This window comes from Carassius auratus, chromosome 21 (assembly GCF_003368295.1).
Source record: "Carassius auratus strain Wakin chromosome 21, ASM336829v1, whole genome shotgun sequence".
NCBI lineage: Eukaryota > Metazoa > Chordata > Actinopteri > Cypriniformes > Cyprinidae > Carassius > Carassius auratus.
In genome coordinates, this window is record NC_039263.1 from 18,680,280 (window position 1) to 18,694,619 (window position 14,340).

A 14,340-nucleotide genomic window follows, 5' to 3' on the forward strand; every position below is an offset into this window, starting at 1 on the left:
GCAAACTGCTTCTAAATTTATTCATCAGTTCATTTAAATTCTTGCACAGAATTGTCTACACCTCATTTAATAAATATTTTGTTAAATTCTCCTGGTTATTGCTTTGTTTTTTATTAATTAGTGTGTATTATATATAGTTGTATTTGGTGTATATTATTCAGTGAATCTGAACCCTATTTTAATGTCATTGGTGAACTGAAATCAAAAGGTTTAATTTACTGGGATGAATAAAAATATGCTTAAAAATATAGGCCAGATTTACTATACAGCGCAATTCCATAAAAGCGCAGATGAGAGGGGACAATTTTCCGTGTGATTTACTGACAATGTTCACACTTAAGAACACCAGTAGTTTGATGAGAAAAAATGTAAATTTTCACATTTTTAAATTTTTTGTCTGAAATGGAAATTACAACAAATGCATATTCAATAAGGTCAGGCGCAAAAATAAGTCTTTAGTAAATCCTTACAAAAGACAAAAATATAAAAGACTGTTTGCGCTGGCGTAGGCTGTTAGTAAATCTGTCCGCAAGTGTTAAAAATCTTAAAGATTTTCACTGTTTGAATTGGGCAAATTTAACATTTAATTTTAAATATACGTGAGATACTTTAAATTATTTATTTATTTATGTATGTTTATTTAATCTCATTTATAAATAAAATTATCTCTTTATTTAATTGTATTTGTCTATTTATAAAAATGTTACATGTTAAGTAATTTTTTTTATCTTTTTATTTATTTGTAACTTTTTATTTATTTTTTGTTTAATAATTATTTTATCTGTTTATTTATTACAGTTTTAAAGATAGTGCCTTCTTAAATAGTTTCAAAATTTAGCTTCAGAATGTGTATATATTTTTTTACATTTTAAATTATGTTTATCTGCTTATTTATTTTTCTCTATTTATTTATCCTTATTATTTACGTTTTTTCTCTATTTATTTAGCTATTTATTAATGATTATTTAAAAAAATAGCTTTTATTTAAAAAAAATTAAATAGCTTTAATTAATTTAGTTTTTTGTTAGTACACTTAAAAAATTTTTTTTAATTCATCCAGTATAAAAAGGGTAATGATTCACATCTAAATTATTTTAATTAAATGAATGAAACATTTTTCTTTTTTTTTCAGTTTAACTTTAAGTGTTTAACTGCTTTAAATTGTTGCTTGAGCTAATCTTGTAGCTTGAGCTAATCTTCAGTTTCCAGGTAGCTTTGTTGACTCTGTGTGCTACTTTGTTTGTGTACGGCATGCTTATTGATGGAGCATTTATCTTACAGAGTGAAAATGTTAGCATTTTTGCATGAATATCTTGACATTCCCATAACTGTCTCTGCTTTTTATCGCTTAGCAGATACGCTAGACTGATTGTTTGGCTATGTCTCCCTGTAACTGTCTTTAACAGGTGCTGAAGGGCAGCAAAAAGCTCTCCATGTCAGTGCGTTCTGTGGGACGGATCCCTGGGGGTTATGTCACAAATCATGTCTACACCTGGGTGGATCCACAGGGGCGCAGTGTGTCCCCACCCCCTGACCTGCTGGCAGAGCATCGCAGTGCAACCCTGCGCAGGTCCAACAGTCAGGGCCGCAGCCACATGCAGCTGTTGCAGGACGGTGATGAGAAGAAGGTGAAAGTTTACATCTAAATTTGTATACATTAATTAAATGCTAGCAGATAGTTTAATGTGTTCACTGTACATGAAGCACATGTAAAAGGGATATGACCAAATTCCATTTAAAAACTCACCAAAGCTGCATGTATTTGATTACAAATAGACTAAAAACAATGATATTACGGCCATATGACTTCCACAATCCAGAATTGCGAAATCCAGTCATAAAAAAATTCATTTTTCTGTATAACACAGAATGTCACGTAATTTGACAAATTTCAGATTAATAGATCAAAAGTAAGTCTGTATACTTAAATCAAATCATGGCATGGACTAGTGTCTGTGAATATTAAGCGGCAAAATATAATATAAATACGAATCCCTCATGTTTTGTGTTCTTCTGTGTGAATGAATGACACAGACGCACGGTTTTGTTTACTACACTTACTGAAGTGTGTATGACTCTCATGGTGATTTCAAAATGTATGATTTTTTTTAATTTAATAATTAAAAAGGTGGTCTAGAAAAAAAAAAAAAAAACATAAATATAAATAAAACAAGGCTCTATAATATTGTGAAATACATAGCAATTTGACATAAGTGATGGAAAAGCTACATTTTGAGCATTTTTACATTTTTATTTATTCAGTGTCTAATATGCTTATTTGCTGCTTGAGAAATGTTTTTCATTATTACTTCCTAATTTGTGTATGTATCTGTGTGTGTAAACCATATTTATTTGAAATAGATACAATCTTTTGTAACAAATTTCACGCCCCAAACTTGTTGATAGAAGTGTATTTTTATTTGAATCAATCATCATTGTACCCAATAAAAGGACAATGATTTTTCAGATATTGCCATCTTTGTGGGGAGATTTTGTCCCCATAAAATAGTGTTTACCTGAACCACACACACACACACATTCACAATCTTACAAAATAATGGTTATCATCTTAGATAAATCGCTTTTAGTATAAAAATAATTCAGTGCAGAGTTCTCCTAAAATAGTTTCTTCATGAAGCATGTTCATAAAGCAGTTTTGTCCCTGAAACAGATGAATAAACCTCCATTCGCTCCAAGTGGAAGACAACTACATAGTTATTGAGATACAGTAAACTGAAGAGAGAGAACTTCTGATTATTTGCATGTGCAAGAGTCTTTAAACACTCAATGTTAAAGCTGCGTTGTTTACAGCTCACCAGCTTCAATAAATGGATGTGGTGTTAAGTGCTCCTGTATACCGCAGGTTGAGTGTGGAAATGAGTTTCCACTGGTGCGTAAGAGAGGTGCCAATGAAGAATTTACTTTGTCTTTCATGAAAACTGTCTGTGCTATTATTTCCTTAAATCAAAGCTCTTTGTGTTATTTTTGCCAGCTGATGACAACCTTAGTGCTGTTGAAGTGCCAACGGACTGCTGGCCTTTTCTATAAGTCATTATTTATCCACTGTCACACACGCACATCTCCGCTAGCTAATGGGCAGAAGCACTTTAAAACTAAGCCTGATTTGGTTTACTTGGGATATTTTCTGTTACTTCTGATAAGCTTTTTGTGCTCATTTCACTCGATTAGTAAAAAAAAAAAACTGTAGCTATGTGTGTGAATTAGTGTGCGTGTTTGATTTGCATTTTACAGAAGTCTTTCTGGTAAACATACACAATGTGTACTCGACTGATAAACCCTTGACGTCGATGCATTTCCATTTCGAACAATACCGTCTATTAGGAGCAAATCCAAACCGGTGGATTAGTGTTTTGGGCTAGGTGTCTTTTATCGGCAAATTATTGAATATGTATGAAACATTAAGAAGCAGTAAATACAAGAGTCTGTTCCACAGTTACACAGTCTCCATCAGACCTGAACAAGTCTAAGACATCTGCAGTTGTACGCAGGTGCTCTGTTATGAATTTTAAACAATATGAATTAAATATATAAATCAGTGAAGGGTGAGAAAAAAAAAATTGTTTTGTTTGCACGTCATTATTTGCCTAAGGAACTGTGAGTGCACACTGTTAGTTGGACAAATTAAGCGATCAATCACTGTACATTGTCCATTTTGCCTCCTTTTAAATATGAGAACTTTTTTTCTGTCCGCTTCCCAAATAGCACTGTTCCTTACCTCTCTATTTTTTGTATTCTGTGCCAGAGGTCTGTGTGTGTAAAGCAGCAGGTGTGTAGTATTTGGACGCTTAAGCCACACTTCAGAATGTCTGAATGTAATGCATTTTTTTAAAATAAATAGAGAACAAGTGCTTGTCTTTAAATTATAATTCATAAGTCAGAAGTCTGTGTTCACGTAAGCTGCATTTATTTGATTAAAAAAAATGCAGTAAAGCTATAATATTGTGAAATATTATTACAGTTTAAAATAACTGGTTTCTAGACCAATTCAGTTTCTTATCTGGTGGCAGAAAATGATGGTTTTTAAGTAGCATTCTGTGGAGCCATGGAATAAAAGGTCAATTTCATTTTATATTTCACAATTCTGAATTAATCTCACAAAAACAACTAGTCATTCTCTTTCACGATAGTATTCTAAAAAAAATATTTGCATTCCGATGATATCTCAATATTTTTTTAAATGTTATTAATTCCTGCAATGACAAAACTGAAATATTAGCAGCGATAACTTCAGTCTTCTGTGTCGCATGAGCCATTCTAATTGATATGAGCGCTCAGGAAACAGTTCTATTAGTATCAATGCCGAAAACAATTAATATTACACCACGCAACTTATTTTTACGGAAACTGTGCTACACTTTTTCTGTCTGCTCCTCAGATTTGCCCTAGCACTATTACTCACCCCTCCGTAATTTCTTCTGTTCTCACCTGTGTGCCAGAATTTGTTAAATGTGGTTATAGGGGGAGAGTTTTATGAGCTGTTCATTCAGGTGTAAATCTGCCAAGGCCATTGGAGAGCGCACGCTCTTTCTCAGGCCCCGCAGCCGCTGGAAGCGAGCGCACTAGCGCAGCACGCCGACTTCATCAGCACTGCACAGCGCAGCAGAAATCTGCCTCGGTCCGCCCAGATTTACTACCCTCTTGTTCAGTCTCACAACGTGGTGAAGCAATTTGCAGGGTAATTCTAACGATTTCCTCGGTACCGAAATGAAAGTTGCGTAGAAAGCTCATTTGAAAGCCGAAGCCTGTTTAGCCCCTAGCACGCTTCGAAAGAAGAATCAAAAATAAATATAAGAAGCCATTCATGAGAGAGACATTTATAAATGTGTGGCATTATGAACAATGACACACACAAAACAGAGTATGGCCCTACGCCACCTTGACCTTTCAGGGATGGCTAGTGCTAACCTTTAAGCAGCGGGCTAGTGGGTGAAAGATGCTTTAGGTGGGCGCTGGTTTCGGATGTGACGGCGCACTGCCGCATTGATCTCCCAGAGTGCTCTGGTGACCCCGTCTGATTGGGTCTGTGGGGATTCTATGATGCATTCTAATCACAGCGCTATTGTTGCTTTTGTGTTCTGCGCATTGAAGAGGTCATGGGAGTCACATGAGTCCTTCTGCTGGTTCAGCAGAACTGTCGTTCGCTAAGGCGCATAGGTTGTTAGAGTCGAGAATTATAGTTGTAAGGCGCAGCAATGGCTGCTCTATAGTTGAGAGGTGAACAACACGTTGTGGTTGGGAAGTATTTTAATTTCCTTGTCGCTGTAATGTCAGTGCTACATTTCAGTGTGTTTGTGTGTGTAGAGCAGTCTGTGTGAAGTATTTGGATGCTTAAGCCAATCTTTAAAATGTCTGATTGCTAATGCATCAGATAAAATGTCAGTCAAAGTGTATTTATGTGAAATAATTTGTGCACAAACATGATACAAGATACACTACTGTTAAAAAGTTCATAAGTCTCTTGTGCTCACCAAGGCTGCGTTTATTTGATCCAACATACAGTAAAAACTATATTAAAATTGTAAAAATAAAAAAAAAATAACTGATTTCTGTTTTAATCTAGCCTGTTTTAGAATGTCATTTATTCATGTGATGGCAATGCTGAATTTTCAGCAGTCTTCAGTGCCACACGATCCTTAAGAAATCGTTCTAATATGCTGATTTGCAACTAAAGAGATTATTATTTTTAATGTAAAAAAAACAAACATTGTGTTGCTTGATATTTTTGTTGAATCCATGATACATCTTTTTTAAATCTTTGGAATATATAGGTATTTTAATTTTTTTAAATATAAAGTGTTCCTGTAGCTCAATTGGTAGAGCATTGCGCAAGGTTGGGGGTTCGATTCCCTGGGAACACACGATAGGTCGAAATTTATAGCCTGAAAGCACTGTAATTCGCTTTGCATAAAAGCGTCTAAATTTAAATTTAATTAAAAAAAAAAGTATTTTAATTTTAAATTTTTTAATTTAATAAAGGAAATGACACATGCATTTTTAAATGTGTAACTTGTGTATTTGATTTAGTTGTTAATCAGACCATCTCTTCCTCTTCGCAGGTAAATCTGGTTCTGGATGACGGCCGTTCTCTGGGTCTCATGATCCGCGGAGGGGCTGAATACTCTCTGGGTATCTACATCACAGGTGTGGACAGAGGCTCTGCCGCAGAGTGTGGAGGAATAAAGGTACAGTTTATGCGTTAATCCACATCCTTTCATTTGATCTATTTTTATAGCTTTTTGCTTCACTTGTCTTATCGTGTTCTCTAACTGTCCAAGAATTTCACACTCCTTAGTCTGTATTTCTCTCTCATTTCTTACGTTAATTGTTCCACAGCTCTTTGACATGTTAATTTTAATTTTCTTTTTCTGATATTTAAAGGTTTTCTTTGTTGCATTCAGTCTTTTGGATCCGGTTATTTCAGGCCTATACTGTGAGCAGCAGCCAGTGTGTTCTTTGAGGAAAACAGCTCAGTAAACAGACTTCATAATGTCTTCATGAAAAAGCAAAAATGTTGGTTGGGCGAGGCTAATAATCATTATCTCAGTGTAAAAACAAAAGAAGTCAATGAAAAGTCTCTACCAAAATACACTGTTCTTTGCCCACTGTCTAACAGGCATCCCACAAATCTGCTGATTTGTTGACTGATAAAACATGTTTGTATATTCTGTCCAAAGAGTCCGGGTGGTTTTACCTCTGCCCCGCTTTGATTTTAGCGCTTCCCTCAAGTGTGTTTGTGCATGAAAGAAAGAGAAAGAAATATTGGAGTCCACTGTGTGAAGTGCCTGTGATTTTTCCTCTAGCTATTCTTCTGTTGAATAATATGCCCAGACATCCTGCGTTTATTCCATTGCTAGTTTTTTCACCACATTTTTAGGTGAATATCATTATTATGTGGTGTCAGGGAAAGTTTTAAGCTCTTTTCAAGCTGGCAGTTCGCTTTGTGCTCAGCCTTTAGGTTCATGATGGGATTGAGAGGAGATGGCAGTTTAAAAGGAGGGTGATCCAGATACACTCGTGGAGAGAGAGAGCGTTGGAGAGAGTGCTGGATGTTTTATCTTCAGGCCATATGTCTGTTCGGAAAAGAGAGATGTGAGATGGATTTCTGGGCAGCGGTTTGGCAGGAAGCTGTGTTTCCAATGCCTCATAGCTGCTGTGGGAATCCATAAACATGAAAGCAAATAAACATGCATTTATCATGGCACATATGCCATATGAAATATAACATATACTGTATTAACCTTTAGAAGTTTGGGGTCAGTATTTTATTTTGAAAGAAATGTAATTATTTTATGTATTTTATATATTTTAGTAAATTGCAGCAGATAAGACATTTACAAAAATCCAACTTCTTTCAGAAACATTAAAAACTGTTTCCAAACTTTTGAAAAAAACAAACAAAAAAAAAACAATCTTTCTTTATTTCTTTCTTTGAAAGTATCTCTAGACAGCTAATATATCAACGTGAAAAATGATAGCAATGTTTGTGCACTGTATTCTACTTTTATAGTATATTTTTGTCTTTTTTGTAGCTTGACTGTCATGGTCGCTATGGTCTGTCTTTGTGAAATGAGCAAGTAAGCCTCAGTGTGTGTGAGCCACCACTCCAGAGTGAAAAAATAGCTTTCATCCAAATACCCCGGCACTCAGGGTGATTGTGTTATTATAGTGTTAGCAGCAGGTGAACCCCTGACCCACACCCCAATATAGACACTCTAGCAGAAAAACACAAATGCACAGATCAATGAACCCAGGCGGATGAAACATCTATTTCCTAACAGATCCCTTGAGATGGATTTAAGGCCAAGGGGTCTGTAGAGAGGTTTCCTTCAATAGGTGCAGCCCCATATACACTAACCTGTGTGAAAATTGGTATTGGCAACAAATCGCTTTTTGCTCAAAGCAGAAGTGATCCATCTTGGAATTACCGGACTTCATAAATATTAATGCTGTGTTCCATTCAATTGAGAAAGCTGGAGACTTTCAAATCGGAATTCACAAAGTGACTGCCAGTATGTGGCATAGAGATAGATTTTGATGTTAAAATGTTTTGTTATGCAGGGTTTAAAGGGATAATTCACCCAAAAATGAAAATTCTGTCATTAATTACTCACCCTCATGTCATTACAAACCCGTAAGACCTTTGTTCATCTTCAGAACACAAATTTAGATATGTTTGATGAAATCTGAGAGCTTTCTGACTAAGGTTGTGCAATTAATCACATTCGATTGTCATGCGCATCTCGTCAGTAAAGCCGGTCCGGTGATTAGTAGTCATCACCTGCTTTCAGATTGAGTGGCACTCATGACACAGAGCTGTAGTTCACTTACAATTAGGCAATATCACATTTATAATCTTAGATTAATCGCATTAGATGCAAAATTTGCAGTGTTGGGGGGCCTCCAGGGACGAGGTTGGGAACCGCTGATTTACGCGACCTTAAAAATTGTTGCACATCTGTATCAATTTCCTTCAGTCGTTTACACAAAAAATAAGTTATTTTGTAGAATATTGGTAACCAAACAGCTAATCCCAACCATTGACTTCCAAAGTATGGGAAAAATACTGTAGAATCCAATGACCACCTTTCTGCTGTTTGGTTATCAACTTTCTTCAAAATATCTTCTTTTGCATTCAACAGAAGAAAGAAACTGGCACAGGTTTGGAACAAGTGGAGGGTAAGTAAATGATTAAGTAGCTAAAAAGCTGAAAAGAGCTACTGATGTGTCCAAACCTGCATTCATTTTTTTCTTCTGTGGAACCCAAAATATGACTTTGAATACGGAACAATATATGTCAGTGGGGTCCAATGTTGTTTGGGCTCCAACTCTCTTCAGAATATCTTTTCTTTCTTATTCCACGCTGCCACAGAGGAATGTGCTTATCACACTCAGGACAGTCGTGATGGATGAATTTAGTCCTATCTCTGAAATGATTATGACCGCAGTAGCACTTTATTCCTCAGGCAACACCAGCACTTGTTTGCAAACAATATCTGTTGTCTTATCTCACTCACTCCCTGCCTTTATCTTTATCTCCAACCCTGGGGTTTAGGAGGTTGAACCAGAGGTGTAAAATGTTAGAGGTCTTCGCGGCGGATGCCGCTCGTAGAGTTTTAATTGGATGGAATAATGTGCTTGCACACTGAGCAGTCTCTCAGCTTCAGTGTTAAAGAGCACAAAATCCCTACTGACCCCTGAAGAGCTGGAGTTAATCAGTGTGCATTCACTCAAGCCTCAGCCTCTGTTTCTGTTTTCGTCTTCCTCTTATCTTGAATGTGCTTTTCTGGAGTGTTATTCTTTTATTTTGAATGCATATGTCTTACTGTCTGTGCTTGCTTTATTGCAGTCTCACTTTGGTCTTGTCCTCTATAACTGTACTAAATGTATAATGAGCTATACAATTAAAGCACTTCTTGGCTGTAGGATGGTAAGACACTTACTGGGAGTGGTGTTGCTGTTTGTAACGGTCAAATTACTAAAACCCATAAAAGTATCAAGGGTTTTTAGAGCTTCATTCAGTAACTGAGTTTTTAGTGAAACTCAGCTGCTTCATTAGCTGATATTGTCAACCTGAGGCCGAAGGTTCAGACACAGTTACTTTGAAGTCTTTTGATTCAGTAAATTGGACCCGTTAAACTTTCTATATTTCCATATATTATTTAATTTTTTACTTTATATTTTATTTTATTTTCAAAAGAAGAATTCCCATAAGTTGCATATATTTAAACTGTACATTTTTAATTTAATTTAATTTAATTTAATTTAATTTAATTTAATTTAATTTAATTTAATTTAATTTAATTTAATTTAATTTAATTTTTATTTTTATTTTATTTTATTTTATTTTATTTTATTTTATTTTATTTTATTTTTGTTCAAAGGAAGAAATCCACCATTCCCATCCTAAGCTGCATTTTTAAACTGTACATTTTATTTTATTTTTATTTGAAGTTAGAATTTTATTTTAGCTGATTTTAAGTGAAAATCATGGTATTGCCGTGAGATTCCTTGAAAATAATTACAAAACCTTAGAGACTCTTATGAAGTACAGCTTTCTTGTACCTTCAAATGACACACAGAATTGCTTGAATGTCTGTGATCTGCAGTCAGATGTCCCTGCACCTTTGCCCAACGTGCTTTCCACCTTAATAATATTTTATAGCTCATACTTTTTAAAGCTGTCATGATTCTTATCAGTCATATTGAGTGCCGGTTCCCTCTCTATTCAGCTGTCCACCCTGCATCACTAAAGCCAATTCACTTTGGTCCTTGAGGAGTTGAGAAGAAAGTCATTTGCTGTGGAAACTTTTGCTCAGGGGAACCGTACACTTTCACTGTGATATTTAGGGACATTTCTAGTTTGATCTCTTACTACCTTTACTAGAAAGCACATATCCACAGACAGATACCCATAGAAGAGGAGGCTGTTCATCATAAGAAAAATCCCTCCGGACTAATACAAGCCTTTTAGACTGTGAACGTGACTACTTTTGCACATTTGTAATCTATTTTGAAATGGTCACGCCTCTGTGTGATTGACAAATCCGGTAGTTTCACAGAAGAAGTGTCTGGACTCTGGGAGGATCTGTCTGTATTGCTGCTCCTGTCACTGTGAGTTAGTAATACTCAAACTTTAAGTACTCTTGGTGTAGCCATAAGTCTTAAACAGCCATTAAGTACAATGATGAATGAATGAACGGATGGGGTAAGCACCACTTTGTCCGTATTCAGAGCATGACCGTTCATTAGAGAATGGCAGGAAGAAAGACGGAGAGTAAGAAGGACAGAAACAATGATTAAAACCAGTATAAAAGAATAAAAAGACAAAAAGGTCAAATCTCTTATCCAAGTGAGTATACTGAATACTACAAGAAAAAAAAATGTTTTGATAACTTTATTTGAAATAATAGAATAAAACGAATTATAAAAGAAACAAAACTTGAACTGTGGTTGAAAAACTCTCAATGTCTATCTAAAGCAATTTAAAGTTCTTTTAAAATAACAGACTTAAATGCACAACAGCAACCTTGCAGGTGACAAAGTGAGTGTGTAAAGATAGAAATTTATAGTCTTGTATTTGGCTTACAGCTGCAACCTCTAAACTACTTTGCTAAATGAAGAACGAGTGATGCACTATGCTCTGACGTAGAGCAGATGTTATTCCTCTCACAGACCTGGATTTGTAACAAAGCATGATTGCCGTGTGCATTGGCCATGGTTTTTGATTGCTGTCCGGATATTGGAGCCATTTGGGAAAAACAAGCAGCCAAGCCCATTTCTCATCCGTCTTCTCTTCCATCATTTTCTTTCTCCTTCATCAGGAAAGAGAGAAATGTCAGGGATGCCGTGGTCGGGGCGGGCGCTTTTCCAAATGCCAAGCATTTTCCTCATTCACTCTCAAGGGCCTTTGCACTGACAGCAGTGATATCTCTGGAGGCCTCCCAAGTCTGTGCTGTTGGCTTCTTGTCGACTTCCTGTTCTCTCATTGGTAGTCGCAGCATCACGGTCGTTGCTCATTTGCATTAAGTTGTCTCTCATGTTGTTAAAAATCAAATGCTTGTTGAAAACAAATGACTGCCGGTTACTTCGCAGCTACTTCGTTCCTTCACTGACAGGGAGTGCAAAGTACAGTTAAAGGGAAGAGAGAGGCTGAACTGCAATGTTCACATGAGGATTATTCATCTTCATCCTGTCTTGATTATACTCCTCACATGATTCCAAGTCATGAGAAATCAGGACAGATTACAGTTTTTTTTTTTATGTTTTTTTTTAGGTTTGTTTGTTTGTTGCCAATATAGCTATATATATATATAGCTATATATTTCTTTTTATTAGCTATTAGCTATTTGGTGTTTTTTATTCTTTATTTTATTTTTATTTGTGATTTTTTTTTTTGTGGGATTTTGTAGTTTTAGTACTTCAACTTATTTATTTGAGTTGAATTAAATGTAAAATTAAATTAAACTTATGCATTTAGCAGACGCTTTTATCCAAAGCGACTTACAGTGCATTCAGGCTATCAATTTTAACCTATCATAGTTAGTTAGAGTTAGTTGGCCAGCCAGCATTCTATGTTTTCTATCACTTTTTTCCCCCTGATATTTATAATTAATTACATTTCATCTTTATTTCAATTACTGGCAACAGTTTTTAATAGTTTTAATTGTAGGTTTAGTTAAAAACAATGGACCATAGTACTTGTGCACTATATTTCAGGTCTTCTAAAGCAAAGTTTAAATATGTGCAATTCATATGGACCACTTTTATGATGCTATTTTTGCCATTTTATAGCCATTTATAGCACTGTTTTGTTTGGTTTTTAAAAAAAGCAACATGCAGTTTTTTAAATTTTTTAAATTTATATTTTTACTTTTTTTATAGCCTTTTATAGTACTGTTTATATATTTATATATATATATATATATATATATATATATATATATATATATATATATATATATATATATATATATATATATATATATATATATATATATATGAGCATTGACATTTTTGAGAATTCTCATTTTGTCTCTTGCAGAAAAAAGTTTTATAGCCATTTACAGCACTTTTTTTTTTTTTAAAGCAGCTTGGACATTTTTGAGAATTTCTCTTTTTGACTGTTTTGAAGTCATAGAGGTTTAGACTTAAATTTTTTGGTGATCTATTCCTTTAATATCCTTTCAAGGGTTTCTCTCTCACATGCCTCAGTGGTTTGATGTGTTTCCTGTAATAAGCGTATCTGGTGTCTCACAGCGTTTGAACACTCTGGAGTGATAAACTGAAAAGAAATGCCGGAAGATAAACCTGAGCTAATGATTGGCTGTTTCGCTAGGGAAAGCAAGAGCTTGAATTTGCCGCATCGATTTCAAACACCTCTCTTGTGTTCTTTGGGAAAACAAAGCTGTATTGCGTCTAAATTGATCAAGAGCACAATTTATTAATATCATGATTACTGCAAAGCCTCTTTAATTACCCTCAAGCGTCTTTGGGCGGGCAGTGGGGCAGGCGGCTATTGATCAATAAAGAAAGCTGGGATGAAACTGAGCGATAGTGATGAAAACAGAACAAGAGCAAGATAAAGAGAAATGGAACTAGTTTGCTTTTGTGACGAGTTAATCCCAGAGTAAGAGCTTCAAAATAGAAATATTTTACTCAGAGCCGGACTGACAAAAGAAGAAACAATGAGTGAGATAAATGAGTGACAAGCAGAAGGAGCATGGGGAAAAGATAAAGAGCAGATCAACGAGTGGGAGGATGAATGGATGAGATGAGGAGACTTGTCAGAACCATCCAGAAGAAATGTACCCTGTTTGTAGCACTAAAGCTACAGCATGTCTCTTTTTTTGGCATCTCTTCAGTTTCTCATCCAATACTGAGAAATGAAGCGATTGATTTAAGACATATTACATTTACAGTAAAAACAGGACTACATGCTTTGCCAAACTGGATTTTTTTTTGTAGCATGTGGTGGACTGAAATAAGAAGGCAAGATGTTCTCTTTCTTCTTTTTTTATCCAGTGTTATTATAGAGTTTGCAGGTTAAAGGCAATGAAAGGGTATCATGGGCTAGTGTTGTGGGTCGGGTAAAGAAATTGGCACTTTATTTGCAGAGCGGGTCATTTAAAACAAAAACAAATTCATGTATGTTGCGTGCAATTCCCTAAAGCCTATATTTAATGTTTGGAATATATGTTTATATTTTAATAGGTTCTTTGATAAGGTTACAATACAGTCTACGTAGCAACATAACTTGTGTGATGTCCCCGATGCGCTAGTCGTCTCAGTCTGGAAAAACATTTGAAAATTTAGGCTTTATGTGCCATTCAGAACCTACTGGGGTTTTCATTTCGCTGAAAAGTATCATTAGCACATTATTATAACTGAAATTGAAGTATTAATGAGATTAGTGGGAAAATGCCCTCTATATGTAAAAAAATTTATAAAATGCCCTTAGATAAAATATAAAAAACACGCAGATTTATGTCACAGCTTATAGAAAACTTATGAGAATATCGCTTTCGGAATAAGCCATATTTGCAAAAGAATATTCTATCAAGTAATATTTTAGCTTTAATTCAATCAATGAAAATTCATTTTTATAATAGTTTTAAATAACAAAAACATTTGAAAATGTAGGCTATATGTGCCATTCAGAATCAGCTATTATTTATAAGTATATAGCATAGTGTATTTTACTTGTGCTCTTTTTAAATTCTATTTATTAAGTGGGCATGAATATTTAAAATGTTTGTCTATGGGTGCGTTCCTTTCAGTAAGTCATCATAATTTTGACTTTCTTTTCTGCTGTTCCACAAA

The 14,340-nt window shown here is 35.0% G+C and overlaps 1 protein-coding gene across 1 annotated transcript in view; it reads left to right on the forward strand.

Moving 5' to 3' along the window:
- The window catches only part of LOC113038799 (whirlin-like), a 76,508-nt gene that overhangs the window by 36,642 nt on the left and 25,526 nt on the right, over positions 1-14,340 (forward strand). The window contains exons 3-4 of the mRNA XM_026196470.1: positions 1,407-1,628; positions 6,078-6,203. Coding sequence (XP_026052255.1) covers positions 1,407-1,628; positions 6,078-6,203 — 348 coding nt within the window. The remainder of the gene's footprint in view (positions 1-1,406; positions 1,629-6,077; positions 6,204-14,340) is intronic.